Source organism: Mytilus edulis, chromosome 9, assembly GCF_963676685.1.
Source record: "Mytilus edulis chromosome 9, xbMytEdul2.2, whole genome shotgun sequence".
Lineage (NCBI taxonomy): Eukaryota > Metazoa > Mollusca > Bivalvia > Mytilida > Mytilidae > Mytilus > Mytilus edulis.
Window position 1 is genome coordinate 67,694,465 of NC_092352.1, and position 25,252 is coordinate 67,719,716.

Sequence of the window (25,252 nt, forward strand, 5' to 3'; positions counted from 1 at the left end):
TATTTTGTTCATGGTTTTAATTAAGTTTATCTGATTCATGGTTTAAGATGTTGATTGTCCTTTTGGTATTAATTTACTTTAAAGACATTAACTTGCAGTAATGAAAATCGGCCAAAAAATCGCCTCAAAGTAAAGTGAAGAAGAATAACGCAATAAGGCAAATATCCTCAAAAATAACTTAATTTGCTCACGGTGATATATATATAGAACCAAATCGTTATTATGATACATTTAGCAACAATGAACTACAATTTTAAAACCTTTGACTACTTGAATAGTGACGAAATATATCAAAGGGACATCAAACTCATAATTGAAAACGAACTGACAAAACGGCAAAAAAAAAAGGAACACGACAAAGTAACAGTATACAAAACACAACATTTAAAACTACAGATAGAGTAACAAAAACCCCCCAAAAATATTTGGGGTGAATTCAGGGACTCCAAAAGGATAAGCAGATTCCACATGTGACACCCGTCTTGTGGCTCATTTAATTCCTAACTCGGTGCCAAGCCTTAGTGGGTAGGTGTCATTCAAGGCAGATATGACGGTATTTTGGTAACGTAAATTGGAACTTATCAGTCGTCATCTGGCGAAACAAATGTTTTATAATTGTAAACCAACTCGTAGTGGCGTCCATAAATTTTTCAAAGGGATGATTCCAACTTTGCATTTGAACTTTGGTTTAAAACCATGTTCAAACCACCACTTTTCTTCAAATGTCCTGTACAAAGTCAGGCATATGGCAGTTGGTATCGAATAATCTGTTTCTTTGTATGTTGGCGTTTGTTTTTGTAGCAGTTCAGTGTTTCTGTTATATCGTTGTGTTCCTCTTGTATATATATAGTTGATGCGTTTTCCTCGGTTTTGGTTTGTGACCCGGATTTGTTTCAGTTTATAGTAAATCGATTGATGACTATTGAATAGCGGTATACTATAGTTGCCTTTATTTAACATCTTCATTGTGAGCAGTTACGCACTATCACGAAAATAAATCGTGAACGTACACGCAAGCTCTGGAAAATTGTATCAACTTGGAGAAATATACTCCACAAGAAGATGCCGCGAAATCGCGTTACAATTGGGCAAGTGTTTAGATAAATAGTTTCATTTAATTTCGCGGGCAGTACGTCGACTGAGCATGCAAAGACAAATTAAGGAAATACAAAACCCTACATTTATACGACATATCATAAATATTTCTGACTTGTTATTGTCTCAGAGGAGTTGAGGCTCAATGAAATCGGTCTCCTCCTTTAATAGTTTAGATATGCAGGCGTTGCTATAATGTTGCTACATAGAAATGACTAATTTATAATTTGGTAGTAAAGAGTGTTTTTATTGGTTGATTTATGCTCATCTCTATTGTCGTTAAACTTGTTCTCAACCAACCCTCATCGTCGTTTTCAAGATACGTGATAGAGTAAACTATGTATATATTTGTTGAGTGAGTCTTTTGTTTTCAATTTCAATGGAAATTATGAGTCCAACATTGTCACAAATTTGGCACTATTCAGTGAGATGACATCATCTATATAGTTGAAAGTGAAGTTTCAAGATAATGGTGCTTATTTCCAGTCGTCATCAGAAACTCTTGTATGAATTCATCCTCGTATGAAAAATGGACTAGTCATTCAAGCTATTCAGGAAGTCTAGTTGTAACTAGAATTGTTGCGTATTAATGGATTTTTTTTCTTCAAGATTATTCTTATTTGCTGAATTAATGCATTTAAACAATGAACAACGCAATTTAATCAATCAAGAAGTAAAGCTTTATAATTTGTTTCCTGGTTTTTTAATTCTTTGAAATTTCAATTTTCATCAATTAATTTTCTATTTATTTTTGTCTAGATTGTCAATTTCTTTTTTTATGGTTCACATTAAATAAATAAAAGGGGTTTTCACTACATCAATATTTATAATGAAACTACCAATCAAACAATTAGAAAAGTCGAAAGATGTTCATTTCAGTCGGGTAGTTTCAATGCAGATTGCAATCTCTTAGTTAAGCCCCCTTTATTTCAAGCAATAGTATGATTCGCGCACATATTTTTTTACTTTGAATTTTTCAGATTCTTAAGAATTTGTTTTTTAAATCTTATTTTGACCACATACAATGTTTAAATTGCAAGAAATGCTTAAAAGCTTTTTTTCGCAGATGGCGGTATTTGGGGCAACTGTATGAGTTGTTTTAATTTGCTGTTTGATTAGAAGTAAGCATAATTTTAGAAAATTTATGATGTCAAAAACTTCTTTGATAGTCATTACAGGGTTTTACTTAGTTTAAAGTGATTAGCAGTTGCATCAGAAAGAAACATTTGTGTTTTTGCACATTTTATTTACTTTTACTCGAATTTCAGGAAACATGTGCTGTCTATCTAAAACACGCTTTAAATATATAAAAATGCATTTGATTAATGACTGTTAATCTCTCTGCTAAAAATGTAAATTGTTTGCATATGTGAATAAAATATATAAAAGTCATATTATGCAATCAAGCTGAAATCTTAGACAATATGCCCTTATTCGTCCTTGGCCTTTGATCTGGATTTGACGAAAATTGCACCGTACGATTTTTTTACGACCGGGCAAAACAGATAGTACAGATTTGTAGCTTTCAAATGATATATAATTTAGCCGTGTGTTAGGTAGGTGCATTAAAAATTTAATTTCATGGTTAAAGTCACTCGCCTAAGAGTTCCACATAAGACAGCTGTGGCGTTCCATAACGACCCATGTATTTATAGTTAATCAATGTTCAGAACAAAACTTACTCATTTTGTATTCAATAATGGAATCTTTATCAATGTCTTCTGCTTTGACTGTTGTAACTATAACTTCTTTAGTATTTTCTGGTACACTTGCGTTTTCTGTTGTGTGAGGAAACGTTGGAGGATGATCGTTAACATCAACAATCTTTATTATTATATCCACAATTGTCGACAAGACAGGCGTTCCGTGATCATATGCTTTTACACGCAGCTGTAGAAAACATGATAACTTATTATTGAAAAATAATAAATTACAAATTAAGCCCTGTAAGGGTTGACCCCAAAAATAGAATATCAAATTATAATCAATTAAAACAGCAAACTAAAATAAAAACATCATGATTCGGTTATTTTAACTGTGACTTCATGTTCTTAGTTTTTCCTTGATTACGACATAACCGAATGCGAATTATAATCGTATTTTAATTTGCATTGCTAATCTCGGTGCTTTGGTACAAGTAGAACAGGAACTGCCCAGCCTTTCAGAGCACCAACCTTAAGTTCCAGTTAGTGGTGATGTTCGTGTTACTTAATATTTACATAACTCTCATAGTTTTGTTATTTTCGTCTTGGTTAATTTTTGCATGCTTTCTTGGATATTGAAGGATTCAGAAATGTTCAAACAGGGGGGTGGTGTCGTTTCTACTGACTGCTAATGAGGAGCCCTTCCTGTCTATTTTTGTTAGTATCATACTTTCAATTATTCAACACATTCCTGGTGTCAGGGGAAATACAATGTTTCAAGTTTAGATGTACAACAACATAGATACACATTATAAAAGATAAATTGGAATGAAAATACAAATCATCTGATATTTGGGACGGGCATAGACAAGAACAAAGGAGTAGGTTCAGTAAGACCCCTTTTTGACCCGAAAATATAGCAGTTTTACAAAATTGTGAAAATGTAATCTTTTAGCTATTTATTGGAAAGTGGAATGCTTCTGCTACACTAATATGGGCTGTTTTTTTACAATACAATGCACATATATCGGTTACTAACATCATTAAATCATGCTAAATTACTGAAATCTTCACAATATTAGCATTTAGTTAAATTTTAGACGGTTTTCGTCTTAAATGAAAGTGGCCGCATTCGTGTTCATTCATAATATTGAAATGTAAGTTGTATTTGATGATAATACATAACATATATAAAGGTTGTGGATAAACACGAATGCGGCCACTTTCATTTTTGACAAAAACCATCTGAAAAGTAACGATTTTTTGCATATTTGATAGATTTTTCATATTTAAACTTGAATCGGAGCGTTTTTAATGACTTATTCAGTTAAAATCTTTCACATAACTAATTGAATCAATTGAAATAGACACTTAAGTGTTTAAAAAGTGTCAAAAATATTTCGTAAGATGAACCTGACATTACATGCCAAAATCGGCACTTACCGGACCTACTCCTTTAATTGTCTTTCAAAAATTTATTTCTCTTTTACATATTTAATATACAAAAAAAAAACAACGTAAAGTTTATGCATCTTATTGAAAGATCTACAAATGAATAACTTTGGAGAAAATAGTTACAGAAATATGAAGCTGTTGTTGGTGTTACAAGAGTATTGGGATTCTATTTTTATAGCTATCAGTTCACTGTATCTAAACTACAACGGCAAAAACATGTTTGGACTCGGTGATATCTAATATTCGGAACTCAATTGTCAGAATAAAGTTAGTTTTCTATTTATTCATTTCTTATTTTTATGATATCGAAGAATAAATATATAACTATTTTCTATTATGATGTGTAATATTTTCTACAACTGTTCTTTATTAACGGAGAAATAAGGAAAAAAAAGTTTTTCAAAATGACTAATTAAGTGAACCTTGTGTCGAATTTGTTTACTGTCTCGTTAAATTGTTGCCATCATACAGGAAGTAAGGTATGAAAAGAAAGATATTGACAAACAAGCCACGTTCAGCATTTCAATACTTGTATTTCTGTGTATCGAATAAAAGAAATGGGTCATGTCAAAATGGAAGAGGCCGGTTTGGTTAATGTGTACATCTCTGTTTTGTCTTAGATTTCTCAAGGTAGAATCCGGTTGTGTCAAAGAAAATAAACAGCTGCGCCATGAGCGCATGATACGCCCGACGTCTTGTGTGGAAGTTTTATGTAATAATCATTTATAGTTTCTGAGAAAGTTTAAAGCAATAACCATATATTGTTTTTTGATATGGCGGGACATGTGAAACCCCACCATGTTTTTTTTTTTACAAAAAACTAAATATCACTAAAATAAAATTTTGAATCGAAACCCTCCCCTATAGAACAAAATACTCAATAACTCAAAAATAAAATTTTGAGTCATCACCAAAAAGTATACAGATCTTTAGATTAATATAACAAAGAATTGTGTAAAGTTTTAAGCAATAATCATAAATTGTTTTTAAGATACGGCACAAAAATACTCAATAACTCAAAAATGAAATTTTGAATCATCACAAAAAAGTATACAGATCTTTAGATTAATATAACAAAGACATGTGTAAAGTTTGAGGCAATAATCATAAATAGTTTTTGAGATATGGCGGGACATGTGAAACCCCCACCATGTTTTTTTTTTTACAAAAAACTAAATATCACTAAAATAAAATTTTGAATCAAAACCAAAAAGTATACAGATCTTTAGATCAATATAACAAAGAAGTGTGTAAAGTTTTAAGCAATAATCAGAAATTATTTTTGAGATACGGCGCGACATGTAAAAAATCCCTCCCCCTTTTTACAAAATACTCAATAACTCAAAAATGAAATTTTGAATCATCACCAAAAAGTATACAGATATTAAGGTTAATATAACTAAAAAGTGTATAAAGTTTCAAGCCATAATCAAGAATCGTTTTTGAGATACGGTACGACATATGAAAAAAAACACACCTCTGTTTTAGTTACAAAGTGCCGTAAATCAAAAAGTTTAAATCATATTTTCACCAAAAAGTATACAGATCATTTGACCATCATAAGAAACAACTATATTAAGTTTCATGAAATTTGGATAAGTCGTTCTCAAGTTACGGTGCGACATGTTTACGCCGGAGAGACAGACGGACAGACGGACGGACGGACAGACATACGGACGGACATCGGACATTTGTATACCATAATACGTCCCTTCAAAATTTTGACGGGCGTATAAAAATGCATCATTGCATAACATAATTGAACTTTGGCATTTCAAAGGAGTCGGGTGACTCGTTGGAAAACCTTTTTTTTCAGAGGACAACTAATTATTTATTTGAATCTGTAAACATTTAATTCCTACTTGATTGGAATTAAAAAAATAACATTTTTTTGGCTTTGATTAAAAATACAAATCTTAACTGCGAAATTCATAGAAATGAAAATTATAACACAAATTGAAATTTAAAATACGTGTTTAAATTAAATATGTAAATGTAAGTGATCAAACTTGAAAATACAGTTTACAATTGAACACGCACATTTATAAGTAATCAAATCTACTCGCGCAAATGTAGAACGAATTTGCGCAAACGTATCTACCCGCTACCAAGGGGTGTAATCTTTCTTATGATCGTTCAAAATAGATCTTTTTAAGGCTAAGTGTTTATTATAAGACATGAGAAGAGGATAATATGTTTGAGACGATTTCAAGTTTAAAAAAAACATATCACAGGTTGAGGTTGGGGAGGTGGGCATGCGACCTGTACGCCACCTTGATTCGTCACAAATGTTATATAACTAAATCGTAAACCAACTTGAAATTTTATAAGAATAAGAAATAAGAAAAAAAGCAACACCCGCGATATTGAATGTATGTAAGAAGGATTATCAAGTTTAGTCTAAAAATTTACATTGATATTTTAGAATCGTTGAAATGCGAGACAAAGGAATTGGCTTGAACTATTTGTATGAAGCTTCATGTCAGAAGTGAGAAGGTCTGAACGAAACAAACCTCGCACACAGATATTTTACCTTACGATGTTTCTATCTGTCATATGGCCATTGTCATTTTCATAGTTCAGCAATTTCCTATGAAAATAAAATAGCTGTGAATGCAACTCTGATAAGGGAGCAACCATTTAGCCTCAAAGGGAATGGAGCGTGGTGATTTGTTATTTTTCTAGCTAGATTTAAAAAATAAATATTTAGTTTTTTTAACGCTATCGATCAGTTTTTGTTTATAACATTTGACTGCGTAGGGAAGTCTGCTTTCAGAATATTTTTTTTTTGTAATTTGCTTTACCAGAATATATTTTTCATAAAATTGGGGATCAGAATATTTTTTTAGAAAACAAAGGGTTGATATCCATCATCAAGGTAAACATTTCGTGTTCAATAAAAAAGGAGATGTGGTATGATAGGCGATAAGACAACTCTCCACCACAGACTAAATAACAGATTCAGGTCACCGCACAGTCTTCAACAATGAGCAAAGCACATACCGCATTTCAGCTATAAACAAGTCAAACGTGAAAATCAAATATCTAACACAAGTCCGTATCTCTAATACCATACATAATAGGTTAACTATATTTTCTCATATGGCCACATGACTGTTATGTAACTTTGAACTTATCTTTTTGATTTATTGGTAATTATTAAGTTTTTGATTTTTGGTTGGTTTTACTGATTGTAATGTGTTCATGTTGGTCTTGGAGGTTTAATTAGACTTGGACTTTTTTTTATGGTTTTATGAACAATGTTAAGTTTATGTGATATTTTATTAAATCATTTATCTTACATATCTTCAAAATTGATTCAATTACGATAATGCAAGCATTTGCGACATTTTAGGGATTGTATAAATACTATATAGTAAATATTTTTTTTTATGAAAAATCGCAAGTGAAGTTGTTTTGCAATAACAGTCATATTTATGTCGATTTTCTTTCAGTTGACAGTGTTAATATCGTGTTAGCATTGGTTTCAAAACAAATCAAAACCGGGATATATTATACGTAGACAAAACTGGGTGATTGTGTAGTAAACAGGATTGACCAAACCTGTTCTTCCATTTTGACATGACTCATTTCTTCCATTCCATACACAGAAATACAAGTCTCGAGGTTTTCAAAGTGGCTAGTTTTGCAATCTCCGTGTCAATATCTTTCTTTTCATACTTTTATGCCCGTACAATTTGAACAATTGAACGAGATATTAAACGAATTTAAGGCAAGGTTCACTAAATTCGTCATTTTGATATGGATTTAACTGATTTCACCGTTAATATAAAACGGCGGTAGAAAATATTTCACCTCACAATAGAAAATAGTTATATATGTAAACAATATCCTTCGATATCTTAAAACTTAAAACTAAACAATTGAATAAACAGAAGCCGACCTTTTCTCTATCTATTAATTTTCCGTTACCCTTCCGTATATTAGATACCATCGAGTCCAAACATTTTTTGCCGCTGTAGTTTTTGAAAAAGTGTATTTGGGATTGTAAAAAAATAATTTGAGAACTTCTATATATCAGATTACATACTCTATAATCTCCGTCTGCACTTAGATTCTTAGCAGTTGTTATCTCTCCTGTACTATTATTTAGGAGGAAATCGCTGTAAGTTTTCCCAATCCCTGTTTGGTTGATAAAGGTGTAGGAAACTTTTTTGTTGAGACCATAATCTGCGTCTGTTGCATTGAGAATAGTAACATTGGAACCTATTTTTGCACACTGAAATGAAATATATTTACATTTTCGTTTGTTAATGTTTAATGATTCAATAGATTGGAGTGAACATATGTACGCTGTACAGGGTATCGAGTTATAAAAATGGGTTTGAAGGCATCCATCCAATTGTAAAACACATACATTAAGTTATTTACAGGTTTAGTTAGATCTCAGAGAAAATTTCATCTTTTGTGTTAATATCATGATTTTGCATACACAACTAACGCTATTTAAGGTCGTCAACTGAATGATGATAAGACGCATTAAGGTATACATACAATGAGGAGACTCATAAAAGTACTGCACCGAGGGGAATTCAAAACAGAAAGTCCCTAATTAAATGTTAAATTCAAAACCAATCAAACGAATGGATAACAACTGTCATATTCCTGACTTGGTACAGGCAAGTGACATTATACGCAGTAGATCCATTTTAATTATATAAATAAATTAACTGTCGATACTGTTTTCAATAAGATTCATCACGATTAACACACACATGTAAAACTGACATAAATTACTCTGAATACAATTTTTAAGTGATTTTCATAAATATATGTTCATAAGATGTAAAAATATATTTTGTTCTTTCTACCTGACTTTTACATTAACAAATGAAGATTAAAATAAGATTTTTTTGTTGTTTGCTTGACAGCCCAGTGAGGTTAACCTTGGAGATTGTACTGTCACAAATTGAGTTTACCTAGCGAAGCGTCGCGAAGCAAGATCAACGGATATTTGCGACATTAAAATAAAGTTTTATGAAAGTCAAAGTTAAAATACAGTTATCTCCATTCTAATGCAGCATATTAAAGTAAATACTGTTTAAAAAATACTTTGGCGTAAAATGACATAAATGAAAAAGCTTTGAAGCTTTTGCATTGTCCTTAGCAACTAAACAATGTGACGTGATATATATACTCACGATATCAAATATAAAGCTGTAGTCGTATTTATACCTTTCATACGCTTCAGAATGGTTTCAACGTTGACAAAAAGAATATTTTAAGATTCAAAATCTGACTTTCATGTTTATTTTGTGCGAAATTACATACCAACAAAAAATCGGAATACAAAATGGTGGCTTTCTTAGTTATGAACTGATCGAACGTGGATTATACCCCTTCAAAATATTTGTCAACGTCCAATGAAAATTATCGTTACAAACGAATTGCATGAGAATCTTTAATTTCTATTTCGACAAGTATTTAAAAGAAGCAAAGGCAAATTAATGGAGAAAAAGCTTATTGATTTACCTCATATATCTTGTAGAAATCTTTAAGACCATGGAACACAGGCGCGTTGTCGTTCAAATCCTCTACGTATATGAATACCGATGTTGAATTTGTCAGACCTCCAATATCTTCTACCAATACAGTTAGATTTTTCCAACCGTAGTTATTAACAAGTGATGCATTGACGGAAATTGATCCAGAATGCATGTTAATTCTAAACAAACCTTCTTCGTTTGTGTCCGGTTCAATCGAGTATTCAAAAGATTGATTTATATCCCTGTCTTTGGCAGTTACAGTAATTATTGAATAGGTCGAATCCTTCTGGTCTTCCCTTACATTGGCTCTGTAGGGAAGTTTTTCTTGTGGGAAGTAAGGAAAATTATCATTTATGTCTGTGATTTGTATCGTGATGGTTGCTGTACTTGTTTTACGCTCTTTTGTATCCGTAGCATTATCATTTACCGTAACTTTTAAAATATAACTTAGTTTATTTTCTCTATCAAAGGGTCCTGTAGCTGTTACTATTCCCTGCAAACATATAATACATAATTATCTCGATGCTATTAGGGATTATCAATCCAGAAAATACTCTCACAAATGAATATATTTCAAAAACCTAAACTGATATGTAAAAGTACTTGATCTAACTAGTTAATCAATGTAATTTATCTTAAAGCTTACTTACAACTTTTTGGTTATTATATTCTTTGCTATCAAATATTCGGCTTTGAACGTTCCTGATGAAGGTTTATCCAGTAAAACGCAATGTACACATGACATTTATTATGTATTTTTATCATTTAAAAACAATATTGAGAAGGATGACAACGCTACGTGTATGACAGTCACTGAAACATATTTAAAAATTAAATTTGCGTTTTGTTTCAAGAGGTTCAACTATTAGAGTTGAAACTTGATGGTAAATTGATAATTAAAACGACAATACATTTCTTAACACAATGCGTGTAAAACTTACTGTAGAGGAATCGATTTTGAATTTGCTAGAACTGTCGATAATTTTATATATCAATTCTGCATTCGGTCCCGCATCATCATCACTTGCATTAAACCACATAATAAATGAACTATTGTATATATCGTTCTGATCTGTGCCATTGTTCTCTTGCAGGTTTATAGTGTTATTGTAAGGATAAAAAACCGGAAAATTGTCATTGATATCAAGAACTGTAATTATCACATCAGTGGTGCTTTTGAAAACAGTGTCATTAGCCTCAACTTCTATAATAATGATTGTTTGGTTTTCCCTGTCGACGTCTATCAAAGGATTTCTTGTGATTAGACCTACAGAAAATACAGTTATCGCATTTTAAGTTTCTACATTGGTCATTAAAACATATCTTATCTTAATCACAAGGTTTGAACATTAGTATACAAAGATATTATTACTAATTAAAAATCATATACATGTACAAAGATTAAAGTACCAATATTGACCTTTGATAATTTTTTATACTCTTTGCGCGCATTTTGAATGATTAGCATATTATCTCCCAACTGATACGATATTCCCGTGCTTGCATTTCCTATCATGATTTTCTTGATAGAGGGTTGCTGCTCACAAGGAAGCTATTAAACCAAGAGTTCCAAATGGTGAAGTTGAAATCATCCCTTCGTAAATTTTACGGACGCCATCACGAGTTGGTTGACCGTTATGGAATAACCGTTTCACAAATGATATCGGATATGTTCCTTACATCGTAGCTACAATCCCCTTCCCTTTCATGAATGTGACCTACCGAATTAGACTATTTACCGGATTTGTTATCACATAAGCTACACGACGGGTGCCACATGTGGAGCAGGATCTGCTTACCCTTTCCGGAGCACCTGAGATCACCCCTAGTTTTTTGGTGGGGTTCGTGTTGTTTATTCTTTGGTTTTCTGTGTTGTGTCGTATGTGCTGTTGTTTGTTTGTCCTTTTCATTTTTAGCCATGGCGTTGTCAGTTTGTTTTAGATTTATGAGTTTGACTGTCCCTTTGGTATCTTTCGTCCCTAGTTTAATTGTACAATATACCAGCTGAACAATTTCAATGTATTTCAACATTGTACTGTTTGTGTAAGAAAGCTATCAATACGAAATTCATTTTAATTCGAATAAAAAATTATCCAATGTTATCAAGGGAAACGGTAAACTTTATCTCATTAATGATATTTTGGAAATTACAAAATTTGCCAAATACAGACATTATATCAGGATTTCATTGAACGATCATTTTAAAAAAAATATATTCCAAAACTTTAGCGCAACAGAGAAGAAATATATTGATTCTTCGGATGTATGACCTATCTATCTGATAGAAAATTACTCCATATAGGTATTAACATATCTTTTAAACAAAAGGAATTCTAAATTAATGTCCATATATATTAATGTATGATTAAGCTGTATCTTTTCATATTTGTCTCAAGAGAGTTCTGTGAAAGTTGTCTTAAGTTTTGTGGTTAGCTCTCAATTGTTTCACATTTTGCCGTTCTTAAATTCTAGTTTTGATCGAACCAGATAAAAGTGTCATGCACATGACATTCATTCGGTAGCATAGGGCTATTCACCTGTTGTAGGATTAATGCTGAATGTATCCGTCAAATAGTTCTTGGTTATCCTATATGTTATTTTTGGATTTTCGTCAAGATCATTGGCTGTAACAGATATGACCGGTCCACTTATTTTCCCCTCTGTTATGCTCACATTGTAATTTCCTTGGAACGACGGTGCATTATCATTTACGTCAAGAAGTGAAACAATTAGTGTAGCTGTAAAATAATGAAACTGTCAAATAGGTTATATACACATAGATATACATTTTGAAATATTTTCATGGCAACCAAAATGGTCAAGGCCAAATTAATACATCAGATAATCGTTCACTGACTTACGTTAAGGAACCACTTCGCATATTGATCAATTCGGTTTTTGGCTAGTATTTATTCAATAGACAATAGATTTACATACCCCAATGGTAATATACAAACGAAATATATCTGCCATTTTGTCATGCAGACGTTATTTGAAGAGACCATTTCTTTCAAGAACCTTGAAATACAGTTTAGATGAAAGATAACAGTTGTAAGTTTTAAAACAAATGTATCAATGATTTGCAGAAACATCTTCATTACTACTTATGCGCTTTTCTGTGTAGGATAATAACTAACCAGTAGCCGTCTGTGGCTGTGAGGCTGTTGCTGCATTCATGTCTTCGACTGTAAGTGTTATTTTTACTTCATCTGTTAATTCCCTATCCAATGTGGAGTTAATTGTCACTTTCCCGGTAGCATTGTTTATTCTAAACCAGTTCTTCAACAAAAAAAGAAGATACAGGATGAGTGTCAACAGTATGATGTTATTTCAGTTAATTACATATAGACGTTCTTCAAGTATGAATTAAAAAAAATGCCTTGCATGCTCATTTCCTTAAATTCTATGTATAAATAAGAACTATGTTAACTCCTCTGTGAATTATGAATAATTTTTCGTTCCTACCATAAGCTTTAAAAATCTATGGTGTATATTCATCAAATTAATGTTAAAAGACGTATTGAAGCAGTTTCTTCTCAACACGAATCATGCAACTAATCAATTTTACAAATGTAATGTAGAACATGTACTGGAAAATTGCATGTCATTATTAACAGACTAACAATTTGTATATTTAGGAATCATATTAAGTGCATGAAGATGAGTTCGAAGTCATTTCTTGCTAAAACGACAGAAATATAACGACACTTTGAGGGACTCAGTTAAAGATATATTTACTGAAAGTGGAAAAAGAAAGAGGTGAGAGCCGCGGTGTAGTGGTTAGTGAATCGGACTACTAACACAAAGGATACTGGTTCGATTCCCGTTCCTGGATGAAAAGTTCAGTAACTCAATTTTCGGCTCTCCATTGACACCATTTGCGAGTATGGTCTTGTGAAAACGATGATAGTCCGTCGAAAGGGGACGATAAATGGCTGATTTGTGTTAAGAGAGAGTTATATCTCTTGCACGTTAAAGACACCCTTGTAGATTTCGAAAAAGAGCAGGCTAATGCCGCTACAAGGCAGCACTCACACCCGCAAAGTGGAAAGGAATTAATATAAGTTGCAAAATTGTTTCCCAATCCACTATAAATAAATATTTTTAAAGTAACCAATATTTTCAATTCATTTCGAAACAATGACAAAATGGCTTCAAAATTAAAAAAAGGTCATGATAGCTGATCTGACAAGCGATCATTTTCTATATCGCTTATAATTATTAGGATTTAATAAATTATCCTCTAGAGGACTACTTCCAAAGATGATTTAAAGTATCTTTTTCATAATTTTTTTTTTTAAATAATATCTTTTATTTTGTGATTATTGATTTTTCTATCAAGTTTGTTTTTGTTACAACTATCGTTTCTTATTATACATACCTCAACAATACGATTGTCATCTTTTGATATTGTAAGGTTAACAATTTTATATACTAAATGAAAATTTAAATCTTCATCTTTTGCAGAGCAGATTTTAACCGAAGACCCCACAGTTGTATTCTCAAGTACGGCGGTAACGAAAATGTCCTTATCAAACTTTGGTGGTGTATCGTTAACATCATCAATAATCACAGTGACGTTTGTATGTCCTGTTCTAGGCGGCGTTCCTCTGTCTACTGCTACTATTGTCAGGTTATAATTTGCAGTAGTTTCTCTATCGAATTCAGCATTTAAATTCACGGTTATAACACCCGACTGACCATTTATTCTAAATAGACCGGAACCAGATATGATGTAGTAACTTAAATCACTGTTTGCCTCAGTACCGTCCTCGTCTGTAGCAGTAACATGTCCTACATAATCGTCTAGAAGACAAAAATAAGTGTGAAATATTGAGGACTAACAATGCAACACCAATACGTATAACAAAGTCTTCCTTTTTGATACACAAGTAGTAATGAGAGAAACAAAACATATACAAACCATATATAGATATATATTACGGATTACAAATGTGTCGAGGTTTGTGATTGGATAACAACACAGAGATGTCATTATATATTCAGGAAACTGCCGGGGTATATACAACGTTTTTATCCAAAATTGGAACCCCAAAAACGTCATCATAACACAGGTTACTATGTGACGTAGTCAAAAGCTATACAGAACACTAAGGACTGTCAGAGGCTCACAGAGGGAAATAATGACGTGCTTCAGTCAATAATACATTTTTAATACAAAATCACGCAATTTACACTTTAAATACTTAAATTTAATGTTAAAAGTGTTATTATAAATAATTACATACACGATAAAATTATGATCACAGCAAATTAGAATATCCCTCACGTATGCCGAACATATCAGGTTGGGTTTTTCAATATATGTGTTGCAAAAAACAAAGCCTAAAAAACTTTATTGAAACTATTTTAAACGGAAAAAAATTGTCAAGATAAAAAGGTAGGATATTTCACCATAAATTGTTTTCAATTTTTTCATGATAGTTTTCTTATTAAGAGTATGATGCTGACACCAGCTTTTCTTATAATCTCGATACAGTTATTTTCCACTTTGATATTTTCTAGGCGATTTAGACTTATACATATTGTGTTGTTTATAATTTTGTTGAATACTGTATGATGGACTCTTGGTGTCTTTTATTTTCTTTGTGGTGTTAAGTTTGTTTTTGTTGTGGAAGTTTACCATAAAATTGAGAACGAAAAGCGGGAATATGTCAAAGAGATAACAACCCGACCAAAGAGCAGATAATAACCTAAGTCCACAAATGGAGTTTCAACGCAGCGAGACAATCCCTTACCACGAGATGGGCCTTAACTGACCACTAAAATGAAAATATGTACTAGTTCAGTAAAAATGGATGCCGTACTTAAAAAGCATAAAACAGAACTTAAATTAAAAAACATACAAGACTAACAAAGGCTAGAAGACATGCGCAAAAATACAGCGTGGTTAAACCTGTTTTGTAAGATCTCAATCCAGTCCTTACAACTCTAGCAAATATGAAATAATGAAACACAGCAATACACATTGAACAACTCATTTGGAAAGAAGTTAGAGTCCGATGTCAGAATAGGTAACAAAAGACATTAAGTCAAATGAAAATGATACATAAATTATCATAGGACTTCTGGCAGTTAAGAACATTCAAGCTTAATACCCCAATTAAACTTATTGAAAGACAATGTCTTCATCATATGAGAGTCAATCATAATCTCTTTCCATAGGGTTTAAGTATCATACCATAATGGAATATACGAGAACATAACATGCCAAAAAGTGTTTTTGAATGAATGTGTTACTTTCCGATGCAACGACCCGATGAGTGATTCAATTTTTAAAATACAAAAATATGCTCTTCTTTATGGCCTGACAAAAGTATCGTAACTATATTCAATTTTGTCTTTTGTCAACAATTGTAGTTTAATGACTAAAATACTTGGCAAATTGTAGTGCCTTGCAAAACGTTATCCTTCGTTATCCGTCAATGACATAACAAATTTAAATAAAGTTTATGTGGTCAAGAAATTAATGATTGCTTTTGAAAAATATCATGACTTTAATAATTGTTACAAATATTATATTTCGCCCTCTGCTTACCGAATTTTGCGTTCTCTAAAATATTTTCCTGATAGTCTGGAGGATTGAATACTGGTGTATTATCATTCAGATCCTAAAATGTAAAGACACATTTCAAATATTTAATTACAAAATAAAAATGGACAAAACAAGACTAAAAGCAAGGGCATAACTATCTAAAGGTACCAGGCTTATAATTTGATACATTAGACGCGATTTTCGTCTGCATAAGACTCATCAGTAACGCTTAGATCAAAATTGTTAAAACACAAAACAAGTATAAAGTTGAAGAGAAACTATTAAACGAAATGAAACTGTTAAACGAAAGAAGGAATCATATCACAACTGTCAAAATAAATTAGATAAATATATATAGAAGAAGAGTTGTATGTATTTTTACTTTGGTTTTACAATGATTGCCAGTCAGCTAAAACAAAATTTTCTTCGACGTATCTGCTGAGAATCTGCTGAGTCCTTGATGAGATTTTGGTGCCATTGATGAGTTGGCAATTGTGACAGTAACAAAATGGAAGTTGTGACATAAATGAGATAAAACTTGTGAACGGCGGGTGCAACATTCGGAGCAGGATTTGCTCATCACTTTCGGGAGCATCTCTTGTTTTGGTTGTTTCTTGTGGTTCAGTCTATATTTTTTATGTTGTGTTGTGTATACTGTTGTTCGACTGTTTTGACTTTTTCCTTTTTGGCAATGGTGTTGTCAGTTAATTTATGACATATGAATTTAAATATGATGAACATAATGAAGGTCTCCTTGGTATTTTGCAACTCGCTCTCATCGTCAAGTCTTTACTATCATCTAACCTGGTAGTAAACCTACCACGTATTCATAGATACTTAGTCCATAGCAAAATGATAAAGGAGATTATGCAACTCAAGACAGACTCACAATAATTGCCAATGATGGTTTATTTGCATATTAAACATAAACTAAATAAAACATAATAGTACACAATGTCTACATCGTCATTCCATTTACAAACAAATTGTGTCCCTTTATAAGCCCCAAGACAGAAACAACATAGCTATTTGTTTTAAGAAAATACATTTTGTGAATAGACGCCGCTAAGTGTTTTTGCATAATTGTCATTTCACGATTCTTTTATTTCCATCATATGACACATTGCATTGTAAGTTGACATGGAAAGCTGACTACCAACTTGTTTTGGTTGTATTAATGAAGTTTATATTGTAAAATACATTAAAAAAAAACAAATAATACGCTAATTACTTACTTGAACATTTATTGTAACAGTACAGGTTGAACTTAAAGATGGATTTCCAAAATCTTTTGCCAAAACATATAATTTTATCCTACCAGCAGCCGTTTTATTTAATTTTTCATAATCTAGCGGTCCATTCAAAGAAATTTTTCCAAGAAACTCTCCTGACCCCTTTGTTGTACTAATTGTAAAATTATTTTGCATATGAAACGGTGAATCGATTAATTCAAATTCCACTGCACTGTTGTTTGTATCTTTCTTGTCTCGATCAGATGCCTGTTAAATAAAACACAGAAACACCTTTTAACCCCTTAAAAGATTATAAATTTATAACAGTATTTCTAAATGATTGCAAATATCCATTTTATATTGATTTTCACACCTTTTTTTTCTCCCGCTGTTCAAAATATAAAGGGTCGAGTACGTAAAAATCAAGTTCCCATTTTTAGCAATATTGTGACTTCTCAGGCAAGGTCGACTTTTTTTTTTGTTTTATTCAATTAGGTCTTGTAGAGTTGCAATCAACAAACAGGAGTTATTTGAATACATTCTTATAAATTTGCCTTGGAGTTTATCACTTTTGCCATTATTTTTTCAAAACAAATTTAGCTTTATCCCAATTTAATATCCTTTTTTTTATTAATTACTTGTGACATCACATTTTGTGGCGTTGATTCATTCTTGTGACATATAGTTCATTATTGTATTGTGGAGTATTGGTGTTATGTCGTAATTTAAATGCAATTTGAACGTTTTTTATTCTGCGATGATTTATATATTATGTAATGTACTATAATATTATCTATTTATATATTTCTCTGTACTGATTGTTCCTGCGTTTATTGTTCTGTATTCCTGGCACGTTATTTTGTCATTTTAGAGGAAATTATTATATTCCCATGTAAGCATGAAGTTTAGCTAGCAACAAAAACCGGTTCAAACCACCTATTTTCAACCAATCTAGTTTTTCCAAAATTGTCCTGTACCAATTCAGGAATTTGACATTTGTTATCAAATATTCCGAGTTTATGTATGTTTGAATTTGATTTTGTAGCAGTTCAAAGTTTTTGTTCCGTTGGTTTATTTTTATTAATTTGATCTGCTTCCCTCGGTTTTGGTTTTTGATCCCTACTTGTTTTCTCTTAATCGATTTATGACGATAGCGGTTGCCTTTATTTGCCTTTTGTGGAAGCCTGTCACGTGTAGTGAACACACTAGTTAATTCACGTCAATTGATGTCGTTATTGGTTAATGGACATTTTCATTTTATAAATTAAATTTAGAATGGAAAATGGGGAATGTTTCAAAGAGACAACATCCTGACCATCAGCAAACAACAGCCAAAGGTCACCAATGGGTCTTGAATGCAGCGAGAAACTCCCGCACCCGCAGGAGTCCTTCACCTAGCCCCTAAACAAATATGTATGCTAGTTCAGTGATAATGAACGTCATACTAAACTCCGAATTATACACAAGAAACTAAAATTAAAAATCATACAAGACTAACAAAGGCCAGAGGCTCCTGACTTATGACAGGCGTCATTGGTTTCCTAATTATTAACGTCAACATCTAAGTGTTATGATATGCACTATGGCCCAAGACATTTTGTACCGAGACATAACAATCATCACTGACGTCGTACATTGAACGGATCCTCGTCATCAAGAATACTTTTTTTTCTCTTCAGAATTATATTTTCCTAATGCAATAACGTGCAAGGGGTCCATTGAGGTGTCACTCTTTTCATATTATGTCCCTTATTAAGTTATACTCACGGTAACAGTTATATCGAAGACTGTTGTGTTTTCCTCCACAGAACCAATGTATGAAGACTGTGAGAATACTGGATGATTGTCATTGATATCCGTTAGTCTTACAATAACTTCAGCTGGTTGTAGGCTGCCGCCACCGTCTTTAGCAACTAATGTTAAGACATATTCATCTCTTTTCTCATAATCTAACGTCTGATTATTTGCTTGTTTTGTTATGATGCCAGTTACATTATCAACTTTGAATCTACGATAAATAGACATATGGAGTGATACTAATATAATATAAGAAAACATTGAGAAAACCTATCACTTCAGTTTTGAATGAATGAAAATAAAAACAACACAGTTCTACCAACTACATTTACTTTTTATCATATTTTAACTCAAAATTTGCTTATTGAAAAAAAAGGCAAACTGAATTTTCTTAATCGATTAAAACAAATGCAACGAATTGACATCATTCTACTTCTTTGCAAAACAGTTTACTAAATCATATGTTTAAGTGCCAATATCCCCAAAAAATAAATAAAGCAATCTAAGTAATAAAACACAGCGAAAAATATAAATGTAAATATAGGTAAAAAATGCATCTTTTGTATTTTGTACACAACATAACATATCGATTCGTCGTTTTCAAAGTTTTGCCTTTTTCTTGAGTTCAGATATAGTTGTATAGTTTGCATAGATAAGGGCATACCATACAGTTACAGGGAAGGTGATGACGTTCTACCTTTAATGTTCTTGCGTGTGTATGTCTGTCACGATGTGTTTCAGCGATATGTCTTTTTCATAAAGCGGGAGATTTGGATAGCCATTAAAGCATATTCAACCCACCATTTCTTCTTAAAAGGTCCTGTACCAAGTCTTGATAATGGCAGTTGTTATCAAATACGTCGTATCTACATGTGTTGGAGGTTTTCTTTCCTTCATTTCAGTGTTTATGTTTTGTTTTTCTGATATATATATAGTTGATGTGTTTCTATCGGTTTTGGTTTGTAACCCAGATTTGATATCTCTCAATCGATTTATGACTTTTGGTAAACTACTGTTGCCTTTAATTATTATTTTTTAACGTCAAACTACGACACATCTGGACACGATACATTTTTCGAGTCATATTCATCATTAGCGTAAACAAAGAACATTGACCTATCTTTTTTAGAATGACATTTCACTTGATATTGATAAATGAAGATTATTATTCGAATCAGCTATGTATATACAACATTAAATGTCGTTTGTTTTCTACTAAACCATGAACATTTGATAAAAAATAATTTTTTTAATTATTTGCAACACAAATTAAGACAATACGTTTGAAAACAAGATATTCCAAACCATTAAAAAATCCCAATGTATCTTAGATACAAGAAAAAAGTCCAGAGTGTCCAAAATTTTAAGTTAATGTCTATAATTTCACCCTAATAATTGTTAAGTTTAGGATACGAAGCTTTATTTTTTATTGAATTTTCGAATGGACCAGGCCAAAATTAGCTTTTGTGAAAGGTTTCGTTAACAAATTACCGTGGGATCAAAATTGTATCGTATGTCCTTCATCTAGATATTGATTGAGAAAGAGTAACAATGTCATGAAATTAACTTACATATCAACACCGCCTCTTAAACTATACGTTATGTTACCAAATACTCCACTATCCTCGTCAGTTGCCTGTATCAAAAGGACAATATGCATTACAAATTAATCGAAAAAGTGTAATACGTATGCTTTGCATTTTGTTCTATTTGTTAATTTTAAAACATATTTTTAAAAGAAATCAATCGAATCAATCAGACAAGTACACTATAGTATCAATGTGCTTTACATTTTGATCAATTGGAAACCGTGAATTTTCAAACCGCTTTTGTACTGTCGATGTTTAAAAAAGGCATTGAATGAGCATGTTGAGTAGCCGTATTTTCCCCCTAAGTTTTTGTGCGTGTCCAAAATCTAGACCGACGCCTGTTGACACGATTTGATGATTAAACTGCTCACATTGCAAGAGAAGTATGTATGTACTGGTAGATTCCTCCGTTATTCGGAGAACCCCTCATGTGCTGCGAGGATATAGTGGAATCCTTGTACACTCCATTTCAGAATTAATGGAGATGTGTCTCTAACGTATTTACAACAATATTTACAAGGACATTTCCTACCCCAACACAAACGGAGTGATAGGACACCTGCAAGTCTGTTATTAGGGTAGAGAACGCCGAAGTACTCAGAGAGAACCACGGCGACACTCGGCGGGAACAGACAAACCGAAGAAGTATCATTAGATTGATCTCCAGATCAAAGTAGGGGGCAACTTTGACCAACCGAGGCCCCAAAGTAACCATTCTAGTTTAAACTTCGATTTAGGTACCAGAGATGAGCGTGAGAGGCCCGGCTGAAAACCACCCTTCTGATGTAATGATATTTTTAGTATCAGCACTGAGGCCATCGGTCTAAATCACCCGAACACGAACTCACAGTTGTCCATGGTAACATGCGGCAGTTTTAGGTAAGTCAATATATGTTGTAAAATGATATCATTTGATTCACCATATTGAAGTATATTCAATATCAATTGTTACTATTACACGAAGTTCATAGAAAAAATCATCGTCTACATTGTTACTAGTGCTTGATTTTGAAAGGCAGACGATATAATTCAGATGTATTGATATGTTATTGTAGTGAAGAACACTAACAGAATAAAATATTATACTAATTCAGAAAGAAATACTTGTACTTCTTATTATTATCACTCACTTTTTCAGACAGAATTTGTTGTACATTTGTGTAATTCTCTGGTATATATACGACAAAAGTCGAGTTTTTGAATTGTGGTAAATTATCGTTCCTGTCTATGATTGTCAGATGAACTGTACAATCAGCTGTTTTGGCAGGTGCTTTATCTTCACTAGCTACAAGCTAAAGCAAATTTAAATAATCAAATATTATTTCAACATTGCAGAATTAATATGGAAAGTTTGGTAAATATATATTTCTTAGTTATATTTTTAGGTTATATTTTTAAAAATGCATTTGAAAGGTTATTTCCTATTTCTCAGCAGTAACATGCACTCTGACCCCTCGTATGGTATTTACATATCTCAGTTGATACATTATTCTGTTATTACACTATTCGGAATTCATATACAGGAGTGTGCTCCTTTCGCAGAAACTTCTCCAACAAAATTATGAGTTGGAAAGATTAAAAATGACACTCAGTGAAATGTTTGGACACCATCATGAACTGGTTGATCCCTACGATGTGTCTGTGTCTAAACAAATTAAGGACATGTTTCCCACATCTTAGATTGTGGTTTACCGTTTATTTCGGCTGGTTTTATCAGTAGCGAACGTGACCTATTCCCGAAAAAGACTGTTTTGCCGAGTGTAAGTTTGCATTACTAAAAGACGTGTATCGGTATTTTTCCAAAAACAAAATGTGTGTTACATTGTTGTTTTTGTTCTGTTATTTAATTTTTTCCTCTTATATTTGATGTGTTTCCCTCGGTTTTAGTTTTGTTACCCAGATATATTTTCTCTAAATCGATTTATGACTTTTGAACAGCGGTAAACTACTGTTGCCTTTATTTATCCATAAAACAGATGGAAGAAGAGCTAAGTTTTTGTAAATTTCACAAGCGGAGTATTCTCATTGACATTTATACCTCATCTTTGTTTTCTATGAGATTGAAAATATGTTTTCTATGCCATTCTAAATAAATAAAATAATAACTACCGTATATGATACTTCTTGTACTTTCTCAAAATCAAATGAGAAATCGCCTTGTAGATACAGCATTATATTTCCAGTGCCTTGCACCATATCTGGTACCGGTTTTATTCCTTCGACCTTAGTTCCATTGGAATATTGGAGTACTAACCGAAGAAGACTGTGTTCACCCTAACGACAGAATATAAAATGTACAACATGCATTGGAAATAGAGGTTTTATTGCTTTTTTCATGTTAAAAAACTCGCTAAACTTCTCCTGTTATATAAATAATGCTATAACATAAAATAAAAGAATTAGCTACAACAATGTTGACATGGTATTTAATTATATTTAATTATTCAAAATATAAATAAACACACCATCAAATTTAAAAGCCCGAGTTGTGCATTTTCAAAGAGCTTTTATAAAACTGTGTTTAGGCAGTTGACATTAATGGAGTATGTTCTGTTTAAAATGTTTTTATGTAAAAAAATTGAAAAAGCAAATAATACCTGATCTACATCCGTGACATTAATTTTGTCACCCATTATGGTTAGAGGTGCTCCCACCAAGTTTTCAAATACAGTTGCATTGTATAAGGAGTGTGAAAACTCTGGTAGGTTATCATCTACATCTACGATAGAGATTACTACTGGTGTTGTTGAATTTGATGGTCCAGGATTAGTTTCATTTGAATTCAACTTTTCTATTGCCTGTTTACAAAAACAATCATACAAATTACAAGTATAATAGCAAGAAGAGGTTTGATGTTAGTGAAGTTCATTAGTATAAGTGCCATTAACACGAACTTCTTTACCATATATTTGAATTATTACTGAACAACGCAGTCACTTGGAATATCTAGTTATGAATACAGATGAGTATTACATGTTTTGTCTATAGTTTGAATGAAGTAACCAGTATATCAATAATTCATAATCTAATTTATACTGACGCAATTGAATTTTCCAGCCAATTTGTAATATTCGACAAACTGTGTTGAGGCAAAAGTAGACATTATTCAGAACACATAAGAAGCCAAATTATTGATTTCACTTAAAACATATTTGAAAGAATTTGGTTATCAAAAATGCATAACAATGTACAGTGGGAAAATTAGTGTCAAAATATTTCCTTCCCTGCAAATACAGAAAACTTTATCTTTACATTTTGTCTTGTTTCAGCAAAGATTCCATTAACTATAATCCGCAAGAACACGTTAATGTAAATAGTAACAATAAAAAAAATTGAAACAATATCAAAATTTGCTTTATTGTTATCATTTGCCTCCTAAAATATCAAACGACGATACAGCATGACATACTGTGAATTTTTTTTAAACGAATAAACCATCTTTAACTTTTATAACCTGCATAGACATAGTTGTATTCACGAAAAGACAATATTTCTATATTGAAAGTTTACAAGACAAGAGATTACTCGCAAACTAATATAAGAGAAATAGGTAAACAATATTTTTGGAAACAGTAACATACTAACGACAATGTAGAAAACTCCGACAATTGATGACTTAAAAGATGTTTATATTTTGTATTTTGTCGCTTTATGAATATGCAGCAAAGAGAAAAAAAAGTAAAAGTTCTATTTCACAAGCTTCAAACGTATTTATCTTAATCAATAATGTAAATAAAACATCATTTACAGGATGTTATTGCATGTAAATCTTATCACTGCAGCTAAATGAATTATGGTTTTACATCGTAAGAATGTTCTTTACAACTTAACTATTGATTTTGTTGAATTTTTTGTCATGAGAAGAGTTGATTTTCATCGTTCTTGCGTCATCGGTAAAGTAACCTTGAAAAGGTTTATGATTGTAAGAAAATATTGACTTATGCGACACTAACCTGCACTCTCATCTGAAGTTGCGTACTTAAATATTATATACATCCAAAATGAAGCTTTTCTTATAAAATGAGGGAAGATTAATTTGCTGTACTGATTGAAGCAGCATTCGATTGTCTGTTCGTACAAATGCTAAAAAATGCAACCTTTTATTGCATCTGTTCTCGTAGCGTCCTAAATTGATGATCTGCATCGATAAACATATAGAGATGTGATTTAGACGTGACTTCGCAACATTATAAAGACTTCTATAGATCAATACAAGATCTTAAACAAGAGGCTCGCAAGAGCCTGAATCGCTCACCTTAAATTTTTTGCTTAAATCTTTCATGAATGATTATTTTGGGTTTTCAATTTATATAAATGGTTCTTCGATTCTGTCATATCTTCTTCAAAAGCAAAAACAAGAGTGGACACACTGAAATAT

The 25,252-nt window shown here is 32.0% G+C and overlaps 1 protein-coding gene across 1 annotated transcript in view; it reads right to left on the minus strand.

Moving 5' to 3' along the window:
* The window catches only part of LOC139490119 (cadherin-23-like), a 145,432-nt gene that overhangs the window by 18,006 nt on the left and 102,174 nt on the right, over positions 1 to 25,252 (minus strand). Inside the window, exons 12-25 of the mRNA XM_071276969.1 lie at positions 23,472 to 23,672; positions 22,984 to 23,148; positions 22,005 to 22,166; positions 20,857 to 20,921; positions 19,256 to 19,496; positions 17,492 to 17,755; positions 16,260 to 16,332; positions 14,082 to 14,506; positions 12,838 to 12,979; positions 12,238 to 12,438; positions 10,642 to 10,967; positions 9,687 to 10,193; positions 8,245 to 8,433; positions 2,778 to 2,985 (exon numbers count right to left, since the gene is read on the minus strand). Coding sequence (XP_071133070.1) covers positions 2,778 to 2,985; positions 8,245 to 8,433; positions 9,687 to 10,193; positions 10,642 to 10,967; positions 12,238 to 12,438; positions 12,838 to 12,979; positions 14,082 to 14,506; positions 16,260 to 16,332; positions 17,492 to 17,755; positions 19,256 to 19,496; positions 20,857 to 20,921; positions 22,005 to 22,166; positions 22,984 to 23,148; positions 23,472 to 23,672 — 3,169 coding nt within the window. The remainder of the gene's footprint in view (positions 1 to 2,777; positions 2,986 to 8,244; positions 8,434 to 9,686; positions 10,194 to 10,641; positions 10,968 to 12,237; positions 12,439 to 12,837; positions 12,980 to 14,081; positions 14,507 to 16,259; positions 16,333 to 17,491; positions 17,756 to 19,255; positions 19,497 to 20,856; positions 20,922 to 22,004; positions 22,167 to 22,983; positions 23,149 to 23,471; positions 23,673 to 25,252) is intronic.